Source organism: Leucoraja erinacea, chromosome 2 (assembly GCF_028641065.1).
Source record: "Leucoraja erinacea ecotype New England chromosome 2, Leri_hhj_1, whole genome shotgun sequence".
In the NCBI taxonomy this organism is placed as follows: domain Eukaryota; kingdom Metazoa; phylum Chordata; class Chondrichthyes; order Rajiformes; family Rajidae; genus Leucoraja; species Leucoraja erinaceus.
The window spans coordinates 103,151,176-103,167,433 of record NC_073378.1 but is presented as its reverse complement, the minus strand read 5'-3'; the positions used below and the strand labels follow the sequence as shown (position 1 = coordinate 103,167,433).

Below are 16,258 nucleotides of genomic sequence, written 5' to 3'. Positions count from 1 at the left end.
CCAACTTGAAGAAGGGTCCTGGCCCAAAATGTTGCCTGTCTATTTCCCTCCACAGACACTGAGATTCTCCAGCAGTTTGTTTTTTTACCACAATTCCAGAAACTGCAATCTTTAGTATTTCATTTTTTATATTTCCTTTTGCAGAAATGTACAACTATTATGTTTGAACACTAACAGTGATACTCCTAAGTTTTCTATTGTTTTTTTCTCAGGCTTCTGCAGTACGATTCATCACAGGTCCAGCGTCAAATATAACAGTTTCAAAATCTGCAATTTCACGAGTCCAGAACAGTGTTGAAAGCATAAATCAAGAGATAGAAAGAATGTTTATTAAAGACAATGGAGAAAAGGAAGAACTATCAAGGGTAAGTGCAAATTCAGCCATTGAACAGCAAGTTATTTTTGCATCAGAACAACGAACTGCAGTTACAAAGAAAGCAAAGATTATAAAGAGCAAAAGAAAAAGTAAATCCTGGGAATGAAACAAATTATTGGAAAAGCACCAACTTATTGGCACCTGCAAGAAGAAAGATTTAGTAATTTTTCGAAGGGAATATTCAATGAATGGCATGAGGCCGATTTTGTATTTTTTAACGGGTTGCGAAACACTTTCAAGTTTCTGTTTTTAACAAATATTCTGAAAAATAGCTGTCCTAGATTTGATTATCTCAATGGGGCCAATTGGATAACGATTCTCCTTCAATCTGATTTTGCCTGTGGGTCAAAAGGGTCAAGAGTGTTTTATCGTCATATGCCCCAGTTGGAAAAATACATTTGAGTCACTTCTATTTTTCTGTAGGTGGCCAAATTCTGTTAGAATCTTTTAGGGTATTAAATCCCAGTGGTGACATCATTTAATTACAGCATTTGTTGTCTTTTTTTAATCAGTGAGAATGTTTTTCAGGTGTTTGTTATTGCCCTTACCTTGTGACCAACTACTTATGTAATCAGCTTGAGTTATCATGACATGTTCTTTAAAATACTTCAGGAAATCAAGTTAATACTTGCTACTTATGTTGAAAGTTTCTATTTGCACACAACTTTGGCATCACCTTTGATGGACTTTCTCATATAAATTTAAGATTGTATGTTAAATACAGCCAAAAAAGCAATAGATCTATAAATTAGAAGGGTCATGAAATTTTACTTTGGATAATAGGATTTTGATGAAAATTCGAGGTACTAGATTTTTCCAGGGTGGGTGAATAGTGTGATGAGATCAATGTATTCTTTGTCTTCAATTTTGGATTTGTTTATTTCATATTCTTTTATTTAAAAATATGTTCATTTTCTGTAAAAATTCTAAATTGTCATTCTGTCCTCATTTCATTTTTTTTCTTATTTCAGTCCCACGATGTCCATTGTTTTAAATGCGCATACATGCTGTTGCCATTTAATGAATCTCATACTTGGTTACTCGCATGTGGCATGTTAGTAGTTGGACTTGAGTTCTACAAAATGATGATGCGTCCCTTGGATGAGAGAGATGCTGTAAAATCTAAAAAAATAAAGAGGACGTGAAAGGTTGAGAAAACAAATCAGGCAAGGCTTTTGAGGAATATGAAGGAAGAAGGAGAGAACAACATGCAATCAGACCTGGGCCAGTAGGTTTTAGGAAAATTGCAAGGCATATACGTACATTGAAAATAAAAAGGCCACTAGGGAAAGATTGGGACTACTTGAGGATAAAAGAGGGAATTTGTACCTGGAGCCAGAGAAAGTGGGCAAAGTAGTAAATAAGTACTTCACCGACATTAACCCAGGAAAAGGACCATGAGGAAAGCAAGATCAGAGATGGGAGCTGATATTATGGAGCATATTGATATCAAGAAGGAAGTGGTGTTGGCTCTCTTGAACATGATTAAGGTGGATAAGACCCCATTTGGGCCTGATGGGATGTATCCCTGATTATTGAGGGAGGCAAGAGGAGATTTTCTGGGGCCTCCCCCAAAGCACAGGTTAAGTCAGAGAGGACTCGGAGAATAGTCAATAGTAATATTTTGTTTAAGAAGGTCAATATGAATAATCCAGCAAGTTGCATGCTGGTGTGCCTTATTAGAGGCAATTTTTAGGGATAGGATTTACTCACATTTGCAAAAGAATGGACGTTGGATATAGTCAGAATGGCTCTGTGCAGGGTAGATCTGTCTTGTCTTACACACTTGATTGAGGTTTTTTAAGTAGTGACAAAGATGATTGATGTGAGTAGGTCAGTGGATGTAGTCCTAAATTTTGATGAAGGTCTCTCGTGGTAGGCCGATCCAGAAGATGAAGGCATATGGGATCCATGGTCATTTGGTAGATTGAATTGAAAATTAATTTGGCGATTGAAGATGGAGGGCAGTGGTGGATGGGTGTAATTCTGACTGTAGGTTTATGACCAGTGATTATCCATAGAGGTCGGTGCCAAGACCTCATTTGTGATGTACATAAATGACTTGGACGAAATTGCAGATTTGTGGATAGTGAGGAAGGATAGCGATAGAAGGAATCCGCAAGATTCAGATTGATTGGAATTTGGGTGGATAAATGGCATCATCATCATCATCGTTGAAAACATTAGCAATGCAGTGGTGCCAATTTCCAAAGGGAGCGGTGACGGATGCACCACATATCTCTGTCCTCCAGTTCCTGCGGACTTCCGGCGCTGGAAGTATAGGATTTTGGTGTGTGTGCTTTATCATCATTCCTTACAATGCTACGTACGGCAGTGATCGCTACTTCTACTGAAGTGTGGATGGGCACTGACTCGCTAGAAGCTCATCCGCCCTTTGACAGGTCTTGTTTTTGGTCTGCTGGGGGTCCACAGCCCCCTCCTCACCTGGCAAACCAAGTGGGGGAGACAGTTTAGTCGGCAACTATCCGACCATGGAGTAGGTAGCACGGGATTACATGGTACCCCATGGCGGGGAAACCCCCCTCCCCCGACCTGAAAATGGCAGATGGAGTTTAATATGGACAAGAGTGAAATGTTCCACTTTGTGAGGTCAAATGTAAGAGCAAAGTATACAGTAAATGGTAGAACCTTTAGGATTAGAGATTGTGGGGTACAAGTACAAAGCTCCATGAGAGCAGCAGCACAATTGGAAAAGGTGATTAAAAAAGGTTTTTGCATGCATGCCTTCAATGATTGGAGCATTGATTGCAACATGTAAAATCATGTTGTGGCAGCAGAAAACTTTAGTTGCCACATTTGGGTTATTGTCTACAATTCTAGTGTCGCACAAAAAGAAAGACATGGTAGCTCTGGACAGAAGAGGTGCAGAAGAGGTTTTACCAAGAGACCAGAATTAATCAGGTTGAAGAAAGATCCCGATCCGAAACGTTGTTTGTCTATTCACTTCTCGTCTTATTTCTTCCAACACTAATTTATACCAGGATGCTACCTGCATTAGAGGATATTAGTTATAAACTGAGATTAGACAAACATCAGAAGCTGATGGGCAAACTGATAGAAGTTCAGAAAAGTTTGAGAGGAATAGGTTGGGTAGATCGTCAAAATTGTTTTCCCAAGATGGAACTGCTAAATATCAGAGGGCACAGCTTTAAGGTGAGGGGGGGAAGTTTTAAGTAGATTTGCATGGCAAGTTTTTTCACACAGTGATAGGTGCTTGTTTAGCTTAGTTTATTACCACATGTACCGAGCATCAGTGTATAGCTTTTGTTGCATGCTAACCATTCAACGGAAAGCCAATACATGATAACAATCAAGCCATCCACAGTGTGCAGATTGTAGATATTTAAAAGAGTGGAGTGATTGCAATACATGATTGCAATTCTGTGACCAGCGCACAGTCGCCTATCTTGTGCGCCATTGTGGAGCTGCCAGACCTTGGAGCATATTGCCAGAGGAGCAGATGGAAGTAAATGTGATAGCAACATTTAAGAGGCATTTTGTCAGACACATAAGGAGAATGAAGGGACCTTGTGCAGGCAGATTAAGTTATTTTAATTTGGTATCATGTTCGGCATAGACATCATGTGCTGATGGGCCTGTTTCTGTGCTGTACTATTCTATGTTGTATATTCTTTCTGAGACCTCTTTTGACTAGCTGCAAATTGATATAGCTCAGCATGAAAATTGATTTGGCTCATGATATGTTCAGCTGTGGGATGCTCTGGTCAACCTTGTTCATGGATATCACGGCTGGATCAGGTCCATGAGTAGATGCTGCCTCAAGGATAATTGGTTTAACGAGGGACTTCCAGGTGGCCTTTTATAGGGCAAGAGTGCTGGTTGGGAACATGGTTGCCACCTGACCAAGGTTGGACAAGTGAGAGATTTTTCTCTTTACAGGCGGTATCACAGGAAGATTTAAGTTGTGCCTTCAAGAACTGGTTGCCGGGCAGCAAGGTGGCGCAGCGGTAGAGTTGTTACCTTACAACACCAGGGACCAGGGTTCGATTCTGAGTATGGGTACTGTCTCTATGGAATTTGTATGTTCTCCCCGTGACCTGCGTGAGTTTTCGGGTGCTTCAGTTTCCTCCCACACTCCAATGACGTACAGGTTTGTAGATTAATTGGTTTGGTATAATTGTAAGTGGCCCCTAGTGTGCGTAGGATAGTGTTAGTGTGCGGGAATCGCTGGTCGGCATGGTCTCGGTAGACCAAAGGGCCTTTTTCCACCCTGTATCTCTAAACTAAACTAAATGTATTTGAAAACTTAGTGCAGGACCAGCACTTTGTTTGAATCAGAAGCCTCAAGATATGGTTTGGTGCAAGGATGTTGATGAACACCAAGCATGAAAGGAATAAAACCATGCTTTGCCTCTGAGAAAGGGTGGGCCAAATCCATTGAATCAATTTTCCAGAGAATGCTTTAATTTTGTGTGTTAGAATAGTTAGAATGTTGTGAATTCTTTTGGAACTAAACACCTAACTGAAAGTAATTAATTCCATTGAACTGCTGACAAATTAGTATTGCAGGAAAAAAAATTAAAGGCTTAATTATTGGATCTGTTTATCAATTTTCATAGTTTTCTATCCATTCACTAAGAATCAATGCAACATCTACGATGAGTTTTTCTATTTTATTGAGAACAATATTTGAACTATTTTGTCCTAAATATTACCGACACCTTGCATTATTTGCAGTGAGAAATCTTTTCAGTTCACTAGACGTGAAGAATATCCGATTCATAAGTATACATTCAGACCTTATTATGAGGATGGCACTGAATGGAGCTCAATATGGACCACTAGATCCATACTGGCTCCCAACAGAACAATCTCATTAGTCTCATTATCCCTCTCCTTGTTTTCCTGTACCTCACCACCTTGCTCGTCAGCTCCCCTCTGATTTGTTTTCTGTAGGTGCTGGAGTTTTGAGCAAAACACAAAGTGCTGGAGGAAAGTGGTTCAGGCAGTATCCATGGAGGGAATATACTGAGCCTGAAAACAAATGGTGCCTGTCCATTACATCCATGGATGCTGCCTGACCCGCTGAGCTCCCACAGCACTTTGTTTAGCTTTCAGATATGTTTAGGAAGTAGAATAAATATGGAAATAATCAAATTGAAATGAAAAACATGAAGACATTAGTACATAAATATACATTTATTATAAAGAGCCAACAAATATTCTATTAACTAGTAATAAAACCCCTGTCCCACGGTAAGAGTTCTCCTGAGTTTGCCCTGATTCAGAGATTTACGGCAATGGCCACTCGTCGGTACTCGGGGCTCTCGTGGACATTTTTCATCATGTTGAAAAATCTTCACGAGTCTTCCCGAACTTACCTGCCGTTAGCGCTAAGAGACGTACCCGAGCTCCAACGTATCCGCTACGTTCATTCTCTGTGCTTACCACGAATTTGATTTTTTTTTAACTCGGGAGATCTCTTGGAATTAACTCGTACTGTGGGACAGGACTATTAGGCTGATTATTTTCTTGTCTTTTAGAAAACTGTAGGAACATACACATCCTCCAGTTTAATCTAGTGGCCAATGGCAAATCTTTCGTTAGATTTAATTTGGAAATATAAAGTGATTGTTGTGGATTAGGAATATCTTTAGGTTGGGAGACTTTGAAGCAAAGCACGAGTACTAGAAAATTCTGTCAAAACAATTATGTTTGTCATTTTTTCCATTTGTGTACCTTGTTATCGTGTGGCAACATCGTGAATATGTTGGTGTTTTCATTAACATGGTGGTGTGTGTTGCTGATCCGTTGGGGTTATGGTACTTTTGATTAAGATGGATGGGTCTATGTTGTTTCACTGTATCGATATGAATTGCAACACAAGGGGCAACACCACTCCAGGTCTGCCGACTATCAACAATACCGCCAGCGGGCTGGCTATTGAAGCTGAAAGGAGGAATGTGCACATATTCTCGCTGTCCGAGCACGACATGAGGAGGGCTCTGACACGGGTGAACACGAGAAAAGCTGCAGGCCCCGATGGCATCTCGGGGCGAGTACTCAAGTCCTGTGCTACACAGCTAGCTCCAGTGCTCACTACATTATTGAACCTCTCCCTGGACAAGTCCGTGGTCCCTGCCTGCTTCAAAAAATCCATCATTGTACCAGTACCAAAAAATGCCTCCCCAGCCTGTCTGAATGACTACAGTCCGGTGGCCCTTACCTCGGTAGTCATGAAATGCTTTGAGAGGCTGGTGAAGAATCATATGTGCACCTTCCTCCCTCGGAATATGGACCCGTTGCAGTTCGTACACCGTCCGAACAGATCCACGGACGATGCGGTCTCCCAGGTCTTGCACACCGCTCTCTCCCATCTGGACAGCCAGAAGGGGGGCTACGTGAGGATGCTGTTCATAGACTACAGTTCAGCCTTCAACACGATAGTCCCCACCAGACTGGCCGGGAAGCTAATGGAATTGGGGCTCAACACCTCCCTGTGTGCCTGGGTCCTGGACTTTCTCACCACCAGGCCCCAGGTAGTCAAGATGGGAGGGAATACATCGAAGTCCCTCACCCTGAGCACAGGATCGCCCCAGGGTTGCGTCCTCAGCCCCCTATTGTACTCCCTGTACACACATGACTGTGTGGCTAGGTTCAGCTCCAACTCAATAATTAAGTTTGCTGATGACACTGTGGTGGTGGGCCTGATCTCAGACAACGACGAGAAGGCCTACCGGGAGGAGGTGGCTGGTCTAGCACTCTGGTGCCAGGATAACAGCCTCCTCTTGAACATCAAAAAAACGAAGGAGCTGATCATGGACTTTAGGAGGGCACATCATCCAAGGACGTACACTCCATTGAGGATAAATGGGGATCCTGTGGATAGGGTGAACTGTTTTAAATATCTGGGAGTCCACATCTCCGAGGATATGACATGGGCATCACACGCCTCAGCACTCGTGAGTAAGGCAAGGCAGCGCCTTTACCACCTCAGGCAATTGAGGAAATTCACAGTGTCTCCGAGGATCCTCCAGTGCTTCTACGCAGCGGCTGTGGAAAGCATCTTATCCGGGAACATTACCATCTGGTTTGGGAATTGCTCTGCCAAGGACAAGAAGGCTCTGCAGAGAGTAGTGCGTTCGGCCGAACGTACTATGGGAACTTCACTTGCCCCCCTGCAGGAACTAGACATCAGGAGGTGCAACTCCAGAGCCAACAATATCATGAGAGACCCCTTCCACCCCTGCAACGGACTGTTCCAGCTGCTACGGTCAGTCAAATGCCTCAGTTGCCATACGGTGAGAACGGAGAGGTTGAGAAGGAGTTTCTTCCCAGAGGCCATTAGGACTGTAAACGCCTATCTCACCAGGGACTAACTCTACTGAACGTTTTTCCTTCCATTATTTATTATGTAAAATAATATGTGTGTTATGATTGTGTTTATAGTTTGTTTGGTTGTTTGTCTTTTGCACAAAAGTCCACGAGCATTGCTACTTTCATTTCACTGCACATCTCGTATGTGTATGTGACAAATAAACTTGACTTGAATGTTCCATTCTTGAGTGAAGATGAATATAAGTTCAAGCATATGGTAATCTGAATAGTAAGCAACAGATCAGGCACATAAGCAACCCTCTGCCTCCCATTAAGTTTTGAAACTCATGAAAATGAAAATATCTGAAATATATTCAGGAAAAGCTTGAAATGCTCAGCAGCTCAGGCCATATCAATGGAAACAGAAACAAGTTCTTAGCACTGAAATGTTATCTCTGTTTCTATTTTCATTGATGCTTTCTGACCCACTGAGTATTTCCATGATTTCTCTCTGATGGTTTCTTTAAAATAGTGTCCTTATTCAGGGCTGCCAACTCTCACGCATAGAGCGTGAGACTCACGCACTTGGCCAAATTCCCACGCTCTCACGCTGATCACAAATTTCTCACGCTCTGTCGTGAGAAATTCTGTGATCAACGAGAATTTCAAAACTCATATCAACTGCATGGATCGTGGGTGTTGGGGAACCGGGCCTGAGGGAGGGATGGAAGCAGAAGCAGGGGATGCGGACGGGGAGCCAGGGCTGGCAAGTGTTGCGGGGCTGGCGAGTCGCTCGCTGCAGCTCCGGCCATGGAGCAGCCTCAGTGCAAGAGTCCCGGACCGTCGGAGGCGTCGGAAGCGTTGCGCCGCTGCGGTGAGTCTCTGCCAAATTCGCCCTGGTGACTGACATGGATCAGGCAGCGCCTCTGGAGAGAAGGAATGTGTGACGTTTCTGGTCTTGACCCTTCTAAGGCTCTCAACCCAAAACCTTTAGAAGGGTCTTGACGCAAAACGCTCTCCAGAGATGCTGCCTGTCCCGCTGAGTTGCTCCAGCATTTTGTGTCCCTCTTTGGTTTAAACCGGCATCTGCAGTTCCTTCCTCCACAATGAGACCCAACAAGCTAGTATCACTCGGGTGGGGGAGGGACGGAGAGTGAGGGGATGTTAAAGAAATCGATATTCATACTCAATCGGGGAAATTAGTTGATATCTGTCTTTAAATTAATATTTTGTTCATTTTTAAATGTAAATCTTGGATTCATGTAGCCCGGGAACAAATAAGCAAAGGTAAGATGGTAAATATAAACTACAAATTAACTTCAGAAAATGAAACTTGTAGAGATGAACTTTGCCCTTCACTTTACAAAGAATAACCTCAGGGATTACGCAGTAAATGCCATTCAAATACTCTGCAACCTTGGGATAATATTGTTCATGTTCAAATCCGATAGGTAAGTCTTGATTTGTTCAATATTATAATTAGTTCAAAAATACACCGTGGAAACTGCCTCTTCGGCCCCTCGAGTCCGTACCGACCATCGATCACCCGTTCACACTGGTTCTATGTTATCCCACTTTCTCATCCACTCCCAACACACTAGGGGGCAATTTACAGAGGGCCAATTAACCAACAAACCTGCATGTTATTGGGATGTGGGAGGAAACCAGAGCACCCGGAGGAAACCCACGCGGTCACAGGGAGAACAGTGACAGCACCCGAGACCTGGATCGAACCCGGGTCTCCGGCGCTGTGGGGCATTAATTGTAATGCTAATACTTAGGCCTCCGCTGATATGCCGGGATGATTACCCAATATTACTGATTATTAATACATTGTATTATTGATTATATATGTTGTGCCCGTTCTCCTTTATCTGTACATTGTGAGCCGCTTGCTTGCATTTACCGGATAGCATGCAATGAAAGCTTTTCCCTGTACCTCGCTACAATAGTAAACTAAATCAATCTATTTACATGTATCTGTGTGTTGTTGCTTTAACCGGCCTGTTAAGATGCAGCAACTGAGAATGTCATTGTTCTGATGTCGCTGCACACGACAACTAAACACTCTTGTCTTCATTCTACACTTGAAATTACCACAATTACATTTAAATGGCATTTGGACATACACGTGTAGGAAGGAACTGCAGATGCTGGTTTAAACCAATAGACACAAAGTGCTGGAGTCTCAGCGGGTCAGGCAGCATCTCTGGAGGGAAGGAATGGGTGACGTTTCGGGTCGAGACCCTTCGTCAGACTGAAGGTCTGGTTAATTGGCTTGGTATAAGTGTAAATTGTCCCTAGTGTGTGTAGGATAGTGTTAATGTGCGGGGATCGCTGGTCGGTGTGGACTCAGTGGGATGTATCTCTAAACTGAACCCTGTCCGGCTAACAGGGCTGTGTAGTGCCGGGACACGGTGACATCTGGCTCTGATCTCCACAAAGCCAATCACGTATCGAGCAGCGCCACAGATCAATGGGCCTCTGGTGCTTGGAGTCGGTCCACAGACACAGAGAGGAAATTGGATGTTACTCCGGCTTTTTGTGTCTATCAGTGACTTGGAGAGTGGGCTGGACAACGGGTGACCCAGCTGGTCGCAGCTCCCCTGATCTACGCTATTCCCACGCACGTATGGGCCTGTCCCACTGTGGCAACTCTTTAGGTGACTGTCAGGGACTAGTTCGACTAGCATTCACCTACGACTCCTTGTGACAACCTCTGACAACAAAAATTGTTGCCACTGTCACTTGTAGTCGCCCAAAAGATTGCCTAAGTGGGACAAGCCCTTCAAGCTGCGGCTTGGTGCATCCTCGAGGACAACCAGTGGCTGCTGGAAGTAGGTACCAAGCACTGGGTAGAAACGGTGGAAGATAGTGGCCTTCAAATGGGGGTGGTTGGGGAAAGCATCCTGCTTGCCTGCTAGATTTTCACTTACTGTAACTGAAGGAAAAATGTTCCCGATGTTGGGGGAGTTCAGAACCAGGGGTCACAGTTTAAGAATAAAGAGTAGGCCAGTTAGGACTGAGATGACGACAAACTATCTTCACCCCGAGAGTTGTGAATCTGTGGAATTCTCTGCCACGGAAGGCAGTGGAAGCCAATTCACTGGATGTTTTCAAGAGAGTTACATTTAGTTCTTGGGGCTCGCAAAATCAAGGAATATGGTGAAAAATCAGGAAAGAGGTACTGATTTTAGATGAACTGCCATGACCATATTGAATGTCAGTGCTGGCTCGAAGGGCCGAATGGCCTATTCCTGCACTTATTTTCTATGTTCCTATGCTTGAGTATATGGCAATAAAACACGACCACTTGATTTTGAATCATTCATGCATGGTGGAGATATAATGTAGTCATAGAGTGATACAGTGTGAAAACAGGCCCTTTGGCGCAACTTGCCCACACCCGCCAACATGTCCCAGCTACACTACCTGCTTTTGGTCCATATCCCTCCAAACCTGTCCTATCCATGTATCAATCTAACTGTTTCTTAAATGTTGGGATAGTCCCTGCCTCAACTACCTCCTCCGGAAGCTTGTTCCATACACCCACCACCCTTAAAAGGTTACCTTAAAAATACTTCAAACAAAAAACATTGAAATCATACTTCTACAATGCACTGAAACATGATTTTAATACATCAAATTAAAAAAAAGTCCCTCTCTCCACTCCCTCGTCGGGTACCTCCAAGGCCAGTGATCAGTGATCGCTCAGCCACCCCACTTTCAAAAACGTTCCGTGGCCCCTGGTTCAGACAGAGAGCACTGCCAAATGTGAGCAGGGAACTGAGGCCAGTTGTCCCTGATGTCTGGATCCCAATGCTCAGAACTTCGTGTTTCTGAGTTGGCTAATGTTATTGATTTATAATTAGCCTGATTTGTAAATAGTTGACAAAACCTTAATTTATTAATCTGGAATAACCAGGGGGATGGGATAAGTGTAATATTAACATGACATGCAAGGTGTCAGGCTGTCTGTGACAACGTACAGCCCCGATAACCCATTATTTCCTTCAGGTAAATATTGGGAAGGTAGCACTAGTGTCATTTGCCACTCAACTATTATGTTTGTTTACCTCACTGACTATTTCTAACCCCAAATTCCTTTGACAGGTTGAATAGAAATGTCCCCAATCTTGTTGTTTTATTAATTGAACAAGTAGATGAACATCCTCAAGGAGTGTAATCAGATGGAAACTGATTCAGATGCGATGTTTAAGCTTGATCAAAGATGGAACATATTTTAAAGGAGTGACAGAGATACTTACAGGCGAATGTGTGTGGAGGTTATTATTTGTCTTTAGTTTTAGCTTGAATCAGGACATCTGAAGATTCAAAGTTTAATATAGTAATTGTGCTGATACTGACACCAACCAACCATGTAATGAATATCATCCATTCCGGAGGTTTTCTTTTTCTGATGCCATTTAAACTTCACTTGGATTCCAATCACTTCAATGTAAAAGTAATTGGGAATGAGGAGCATTGGAACAAAGATTTGCCCTCGGTACATATTAACTGTAATATAATAATGTATGCATGTTGGTAGGTGCAATCAAAACAAAGATCTTTTTATCATTGTTGTGTTATGAATACCACAGAAAATATTATATATTCTCAAGATCACTGTCACCCCCCCCCCCCCCCCCCCCCCTCAGTCGCTGCACGCTCTAGGGCTTGGTCTCTCGCAATTTTTCACTCCCAACTCTCACCCAATGTTGGCAGCCCTGCCCTATGTGACAGATGGCAATCCTGGATATGGGAACTCTTTTCCTCTTTTCCAGGTTATCACAATCTTATTGTGGTGCACTTTTCTGTTTCTTAAGGAGCTATTTCTGTTTCTTAAGGAGCTATAAAATATTTCTAGCCAGGATTGTGCAGTGGTATTGGTGAGGGAAGTCCTTCCAATATATTCGGCCCACAATGTCTATACTAGCTCTCTGGAACCTGTTCCTTCTGCCCACAACACCCATACTAACACTCCTGAAAGCCCCCCCCCCCCCCCCCCCACTGGCCACCAATATTTGAATTGATGGAGAGGTGAAATATTGCGTTGTGGAACCAACCCTCCCGTGTGAACATGGGTCCTAACGGGCCCCACTTAGTCTAGTATGTGCCTAAAGACAGTTTCAGTTCCAGCCCGTAATTGCTATCAGAAATTTCTATCGGTGTTTTTGTGTTTTTTTATCATATTGACCTTTGTCTTCAAAGCAGAGAGGAAAGTGATTTGGGTTTACATGGATTTTTATAGAGAAATTTCAACAATACCATTATTTCATTGTTCGAAATGTATTCACTCATTTAAGCCACCGCTATTTTCAAATGGCAAACCATATTTTCCCCCCAAACTATTTGGTTTTCCAGTCTGTGCTTTTCATCAAAGTTCAGACTGAAGTAGGTCTGCTTTTCTATGTTGTATTGGAAATGCTTTGATATTTCCAGGAAATAAATTAATAAAGGAATGGAAAACACTTGCGAACTTCACTTATAGTTCTACAATGAAGATGGCTGTAAAATGGAAATATCTTCCATTTAGAATTAACGCAGAATTGTGGAACTAATAACTTTAATGTTAGTTGTAACTAATGCAGTTTTTCATTGCTGTATAATGTGCTATTTTGCCACAACAGTGAAGGATGTGGTGATTGCTCTTTTATTGATTGGTCAATATGCATTATTTTGTTGACAAAATGTCACTGTAAAAAATGCCTGTATTGAAAGGCTTTTAGTTTGCTTTGAATACAAAGCTGATATTTTGTGAACATTGCAGTGTCTGGTCTTGCCTCATTTGTCTGATCTTGCAGCTCCTACTATTTAAATACTGAAGCATAAAGGGCTTGTCCCAGTGCGACAACCTAATTGGCGAGTTTAGAAGAGTTTGTCCTCAACTCATACTCGCAGCATGGTCGACACAAGGTCCTAGGAGGTCTTTGTAACTCTCCTTCATGCTCGAGAGTAGTCCCTGCGTACTCCAGGCCTCAGCTAGGTCGCAGCGTATTTTTCAACATGCTGAAAAATGCCCGCGAGTAAAAAAAGGTCGCCATGGAAAAAAATCGATATTTCTTTTACTCGTAGGTTTAATCGAAGTAGAATGGCATGTTATTCATAGTTAATCGATGGTAGTCAAAGGTAGTCGTAGATAGTCTTCAACATAGTCGAAGGGAGGTCGAAGGAGATCAGAGGAGGGCGTCTTCAATCTTCACTATTCGGTGTCCAATTTTCCCAAAGCTAGTCGAAGCTAGTCTTCAACATACTCGAAGGAGGTCGAAGGAGGTCTTCAACATAGTCGAAGGAGGTCTTCAACATAGTCGAAGGAGGTCGAAGGAGGTCTTCAACATAGTCGAAGCTAGTCTTCAACATACTCGAAGGAGGTCGAAGGAGGTCTTCAACATAGTCGAAGGAGGTCTTCAACAAGACACATTTTCAAACTCTCCTAAACTCTTCTAAACTCTCCAATTAGGTCGCCGCACCTTAAATAAATGTTAACTTTAGGATTAAGAAAGATAATTTATTCATGCCTGTTTTAAGAGTGTCTAATACTGCCCGTGGCATTTGAATTAGGAATTTGGTTTGTTAGTTTAACAATCCTTTCAAGCAGGTTTTACTTCCTGAATAGTTTTTATTCTCACACATTATTGTTTGATGTATACATGGGCAACAGTGTATTATACGTTTATTATAACTCTTGGTTACATACTAGTGCCTGTAATGTGCATTGCATTAGGGGCAGACGTGACTAGGTTGTATTGGCAATGCATCCAACCAAGTCATAGCAAGCCTTAATACAGCAGAAAGGTCTTGCATGTCATAGAGTCATAGAGACTTACAGTGTAGAAACTGGCCCTTTGGCCCAACTGGCCCACATGGGCCAGCAGGTCCCATCTACAGTAGTGCCATCTGCCTGCATTTTATCCATATCCTTCTAAACCTGTCCTATCAATGTACCTGTCTTAAACATTTAGTGTGCACTTAAACACGTGCGGATTTCTCTGTATCGGCTTTCTGCTCACATTAAAAGTTTTCATTGCAGTTACTTCAAAGAAACCGTGCTTTGTTATGGTATGGTAATGCTGCTTTCTTGAATTTACGTGATGAGTGATGATCCCCAAGACAACAGGGAGGGTGCAAAGTTTTTCTTCCCACCTCCTTTGTTCCAATGTCTGATCCTCACTTAACATCTCCACTGTCTGCTCATTGAATCTGAAATAATTCCTTGGCAATGCTGAAATGACAATATAGTAGTCAGTTGATCTGGTGGTGATCAAAGACTCATTGAAGTCTGTAAAGTTCACCAAACCCCAGGATATAAAAAATAATCATTTTAAACTGAATTAATAAAAAATGATAGGCTTGCTGAACCAAGCAATGATCAAACTTGCAAGTGCTCGTTAATTTAAGGGTTTTTTTTGCCTTTGTCATTTCTGATTTGCTGTGTTCCAAGCATCTGGGTGACCTTCAACAGGGGATGCCTGGAGCTGTTGGGCCTGCTGTTGAGAGGGAGCCATAGTGGTGATACCCTAGCAGCTCCCTTTCGTCTTTAACCCAGGCAGCAGCTTGGATAAATATTTTATGTGCATTTAAGAGGCTGCTTTGGATAAGACAAGCAGTTGACAATTCTCTCAAGAAATTTCAGAAATGATTTAAAGAGAGTTACTGCAGATGTAAAATGAAAATGAGTAAATATAGATGTAACAGTCCATTTTAATCAGCCGTGGTGCAAACTGAGTTCTTATTCCACTTGCATTTAATTCTCTGCAAGATATTGGGCTCCATCCATTTTGGATATCTGTTGAGAATGTGTTTGGTATATTTGAACCATGGAAGATGTAGGGTCTGCCCTTTTTTTTAAATGAGGATTATATCCTTACTAAACATGTGACTAAAGATAAGTGGTCATTCTGTTAGGGTGCTTGGAATTACGGGAGAATTGTTCAAATGGAGTTTAGGTGAGGCTGTCATCTGTTTCCTCCAAAGGGAACTTTCCTGTTGTTCCCATGTACGATTTGTCATGGGTTTTATTATATATTTTATTAGTTTGCTTCACTGCATATTCTAGGAATAGTGGTTAGTTGCCAGTTTTAGTAGCGCGAGTAATAGCTTGTCGCTTAATTGTATATGTTTGGATTGGACACGAATTGAACATTCGTTGGTTGTATAGATGACGGCTTGTTCAAATGTAGTTGTTCAAGGCGAACACATAGGGCAGATCATCATCTCCGGCTTTTAAAAAGACAAATAATGCCCACACTGTATTGATAATGTGGACAAACATACCCAAATAACCCTTTTAAATAAGCATCTGAAAGAAAACCTCACATTAAAGGTCATTAGAAATCATCAGACAGTTTAGATTAGATGTGGAAATGTTGCGTTCGATTCCCAATGTATTTTTGCAAGTGTCCCTTTTTTCCTTTGAGGTATTGTGCAGCTGTGAGATAAGGAGTTTGACTTTCCCTGTCCTCTCTGCTGATGATGAGGCTGCTTCGGATTATGTAATATGTTGCTCATCTCCGACATGACTTGACTTGTGTAATGTGAAAATGCCAGGCTTTACTTACATAAGGGTATAATAGATATATCAAA

At 42.2% G+C, this 16,258-nt stretch overlaps 1 protein-coding gene across 1 annotated transcript in view; it reads left to right on the top strand.

The window, feature by feature from the left end:
* LOC129713202 (glucocorticoid-induced transcript 1 protein-like) overlaps nucleotides 1-16,258 on the top strand; it is a 174,514-nt gene that overhangs the window by 123,108 nt on the left and 35,148 nt on the right. Inside the window, exon 5 of the mRNA XM_055662110.1 lies at nucleotides 213-365. Within this exon, the coding sequence (XP_055518085.1) occupies nucleotides 213-365 (153 nt within the window). The remainder of the gene's footprint in view (nucleotides 1-212; nucleotides 366-16,258) is intronic.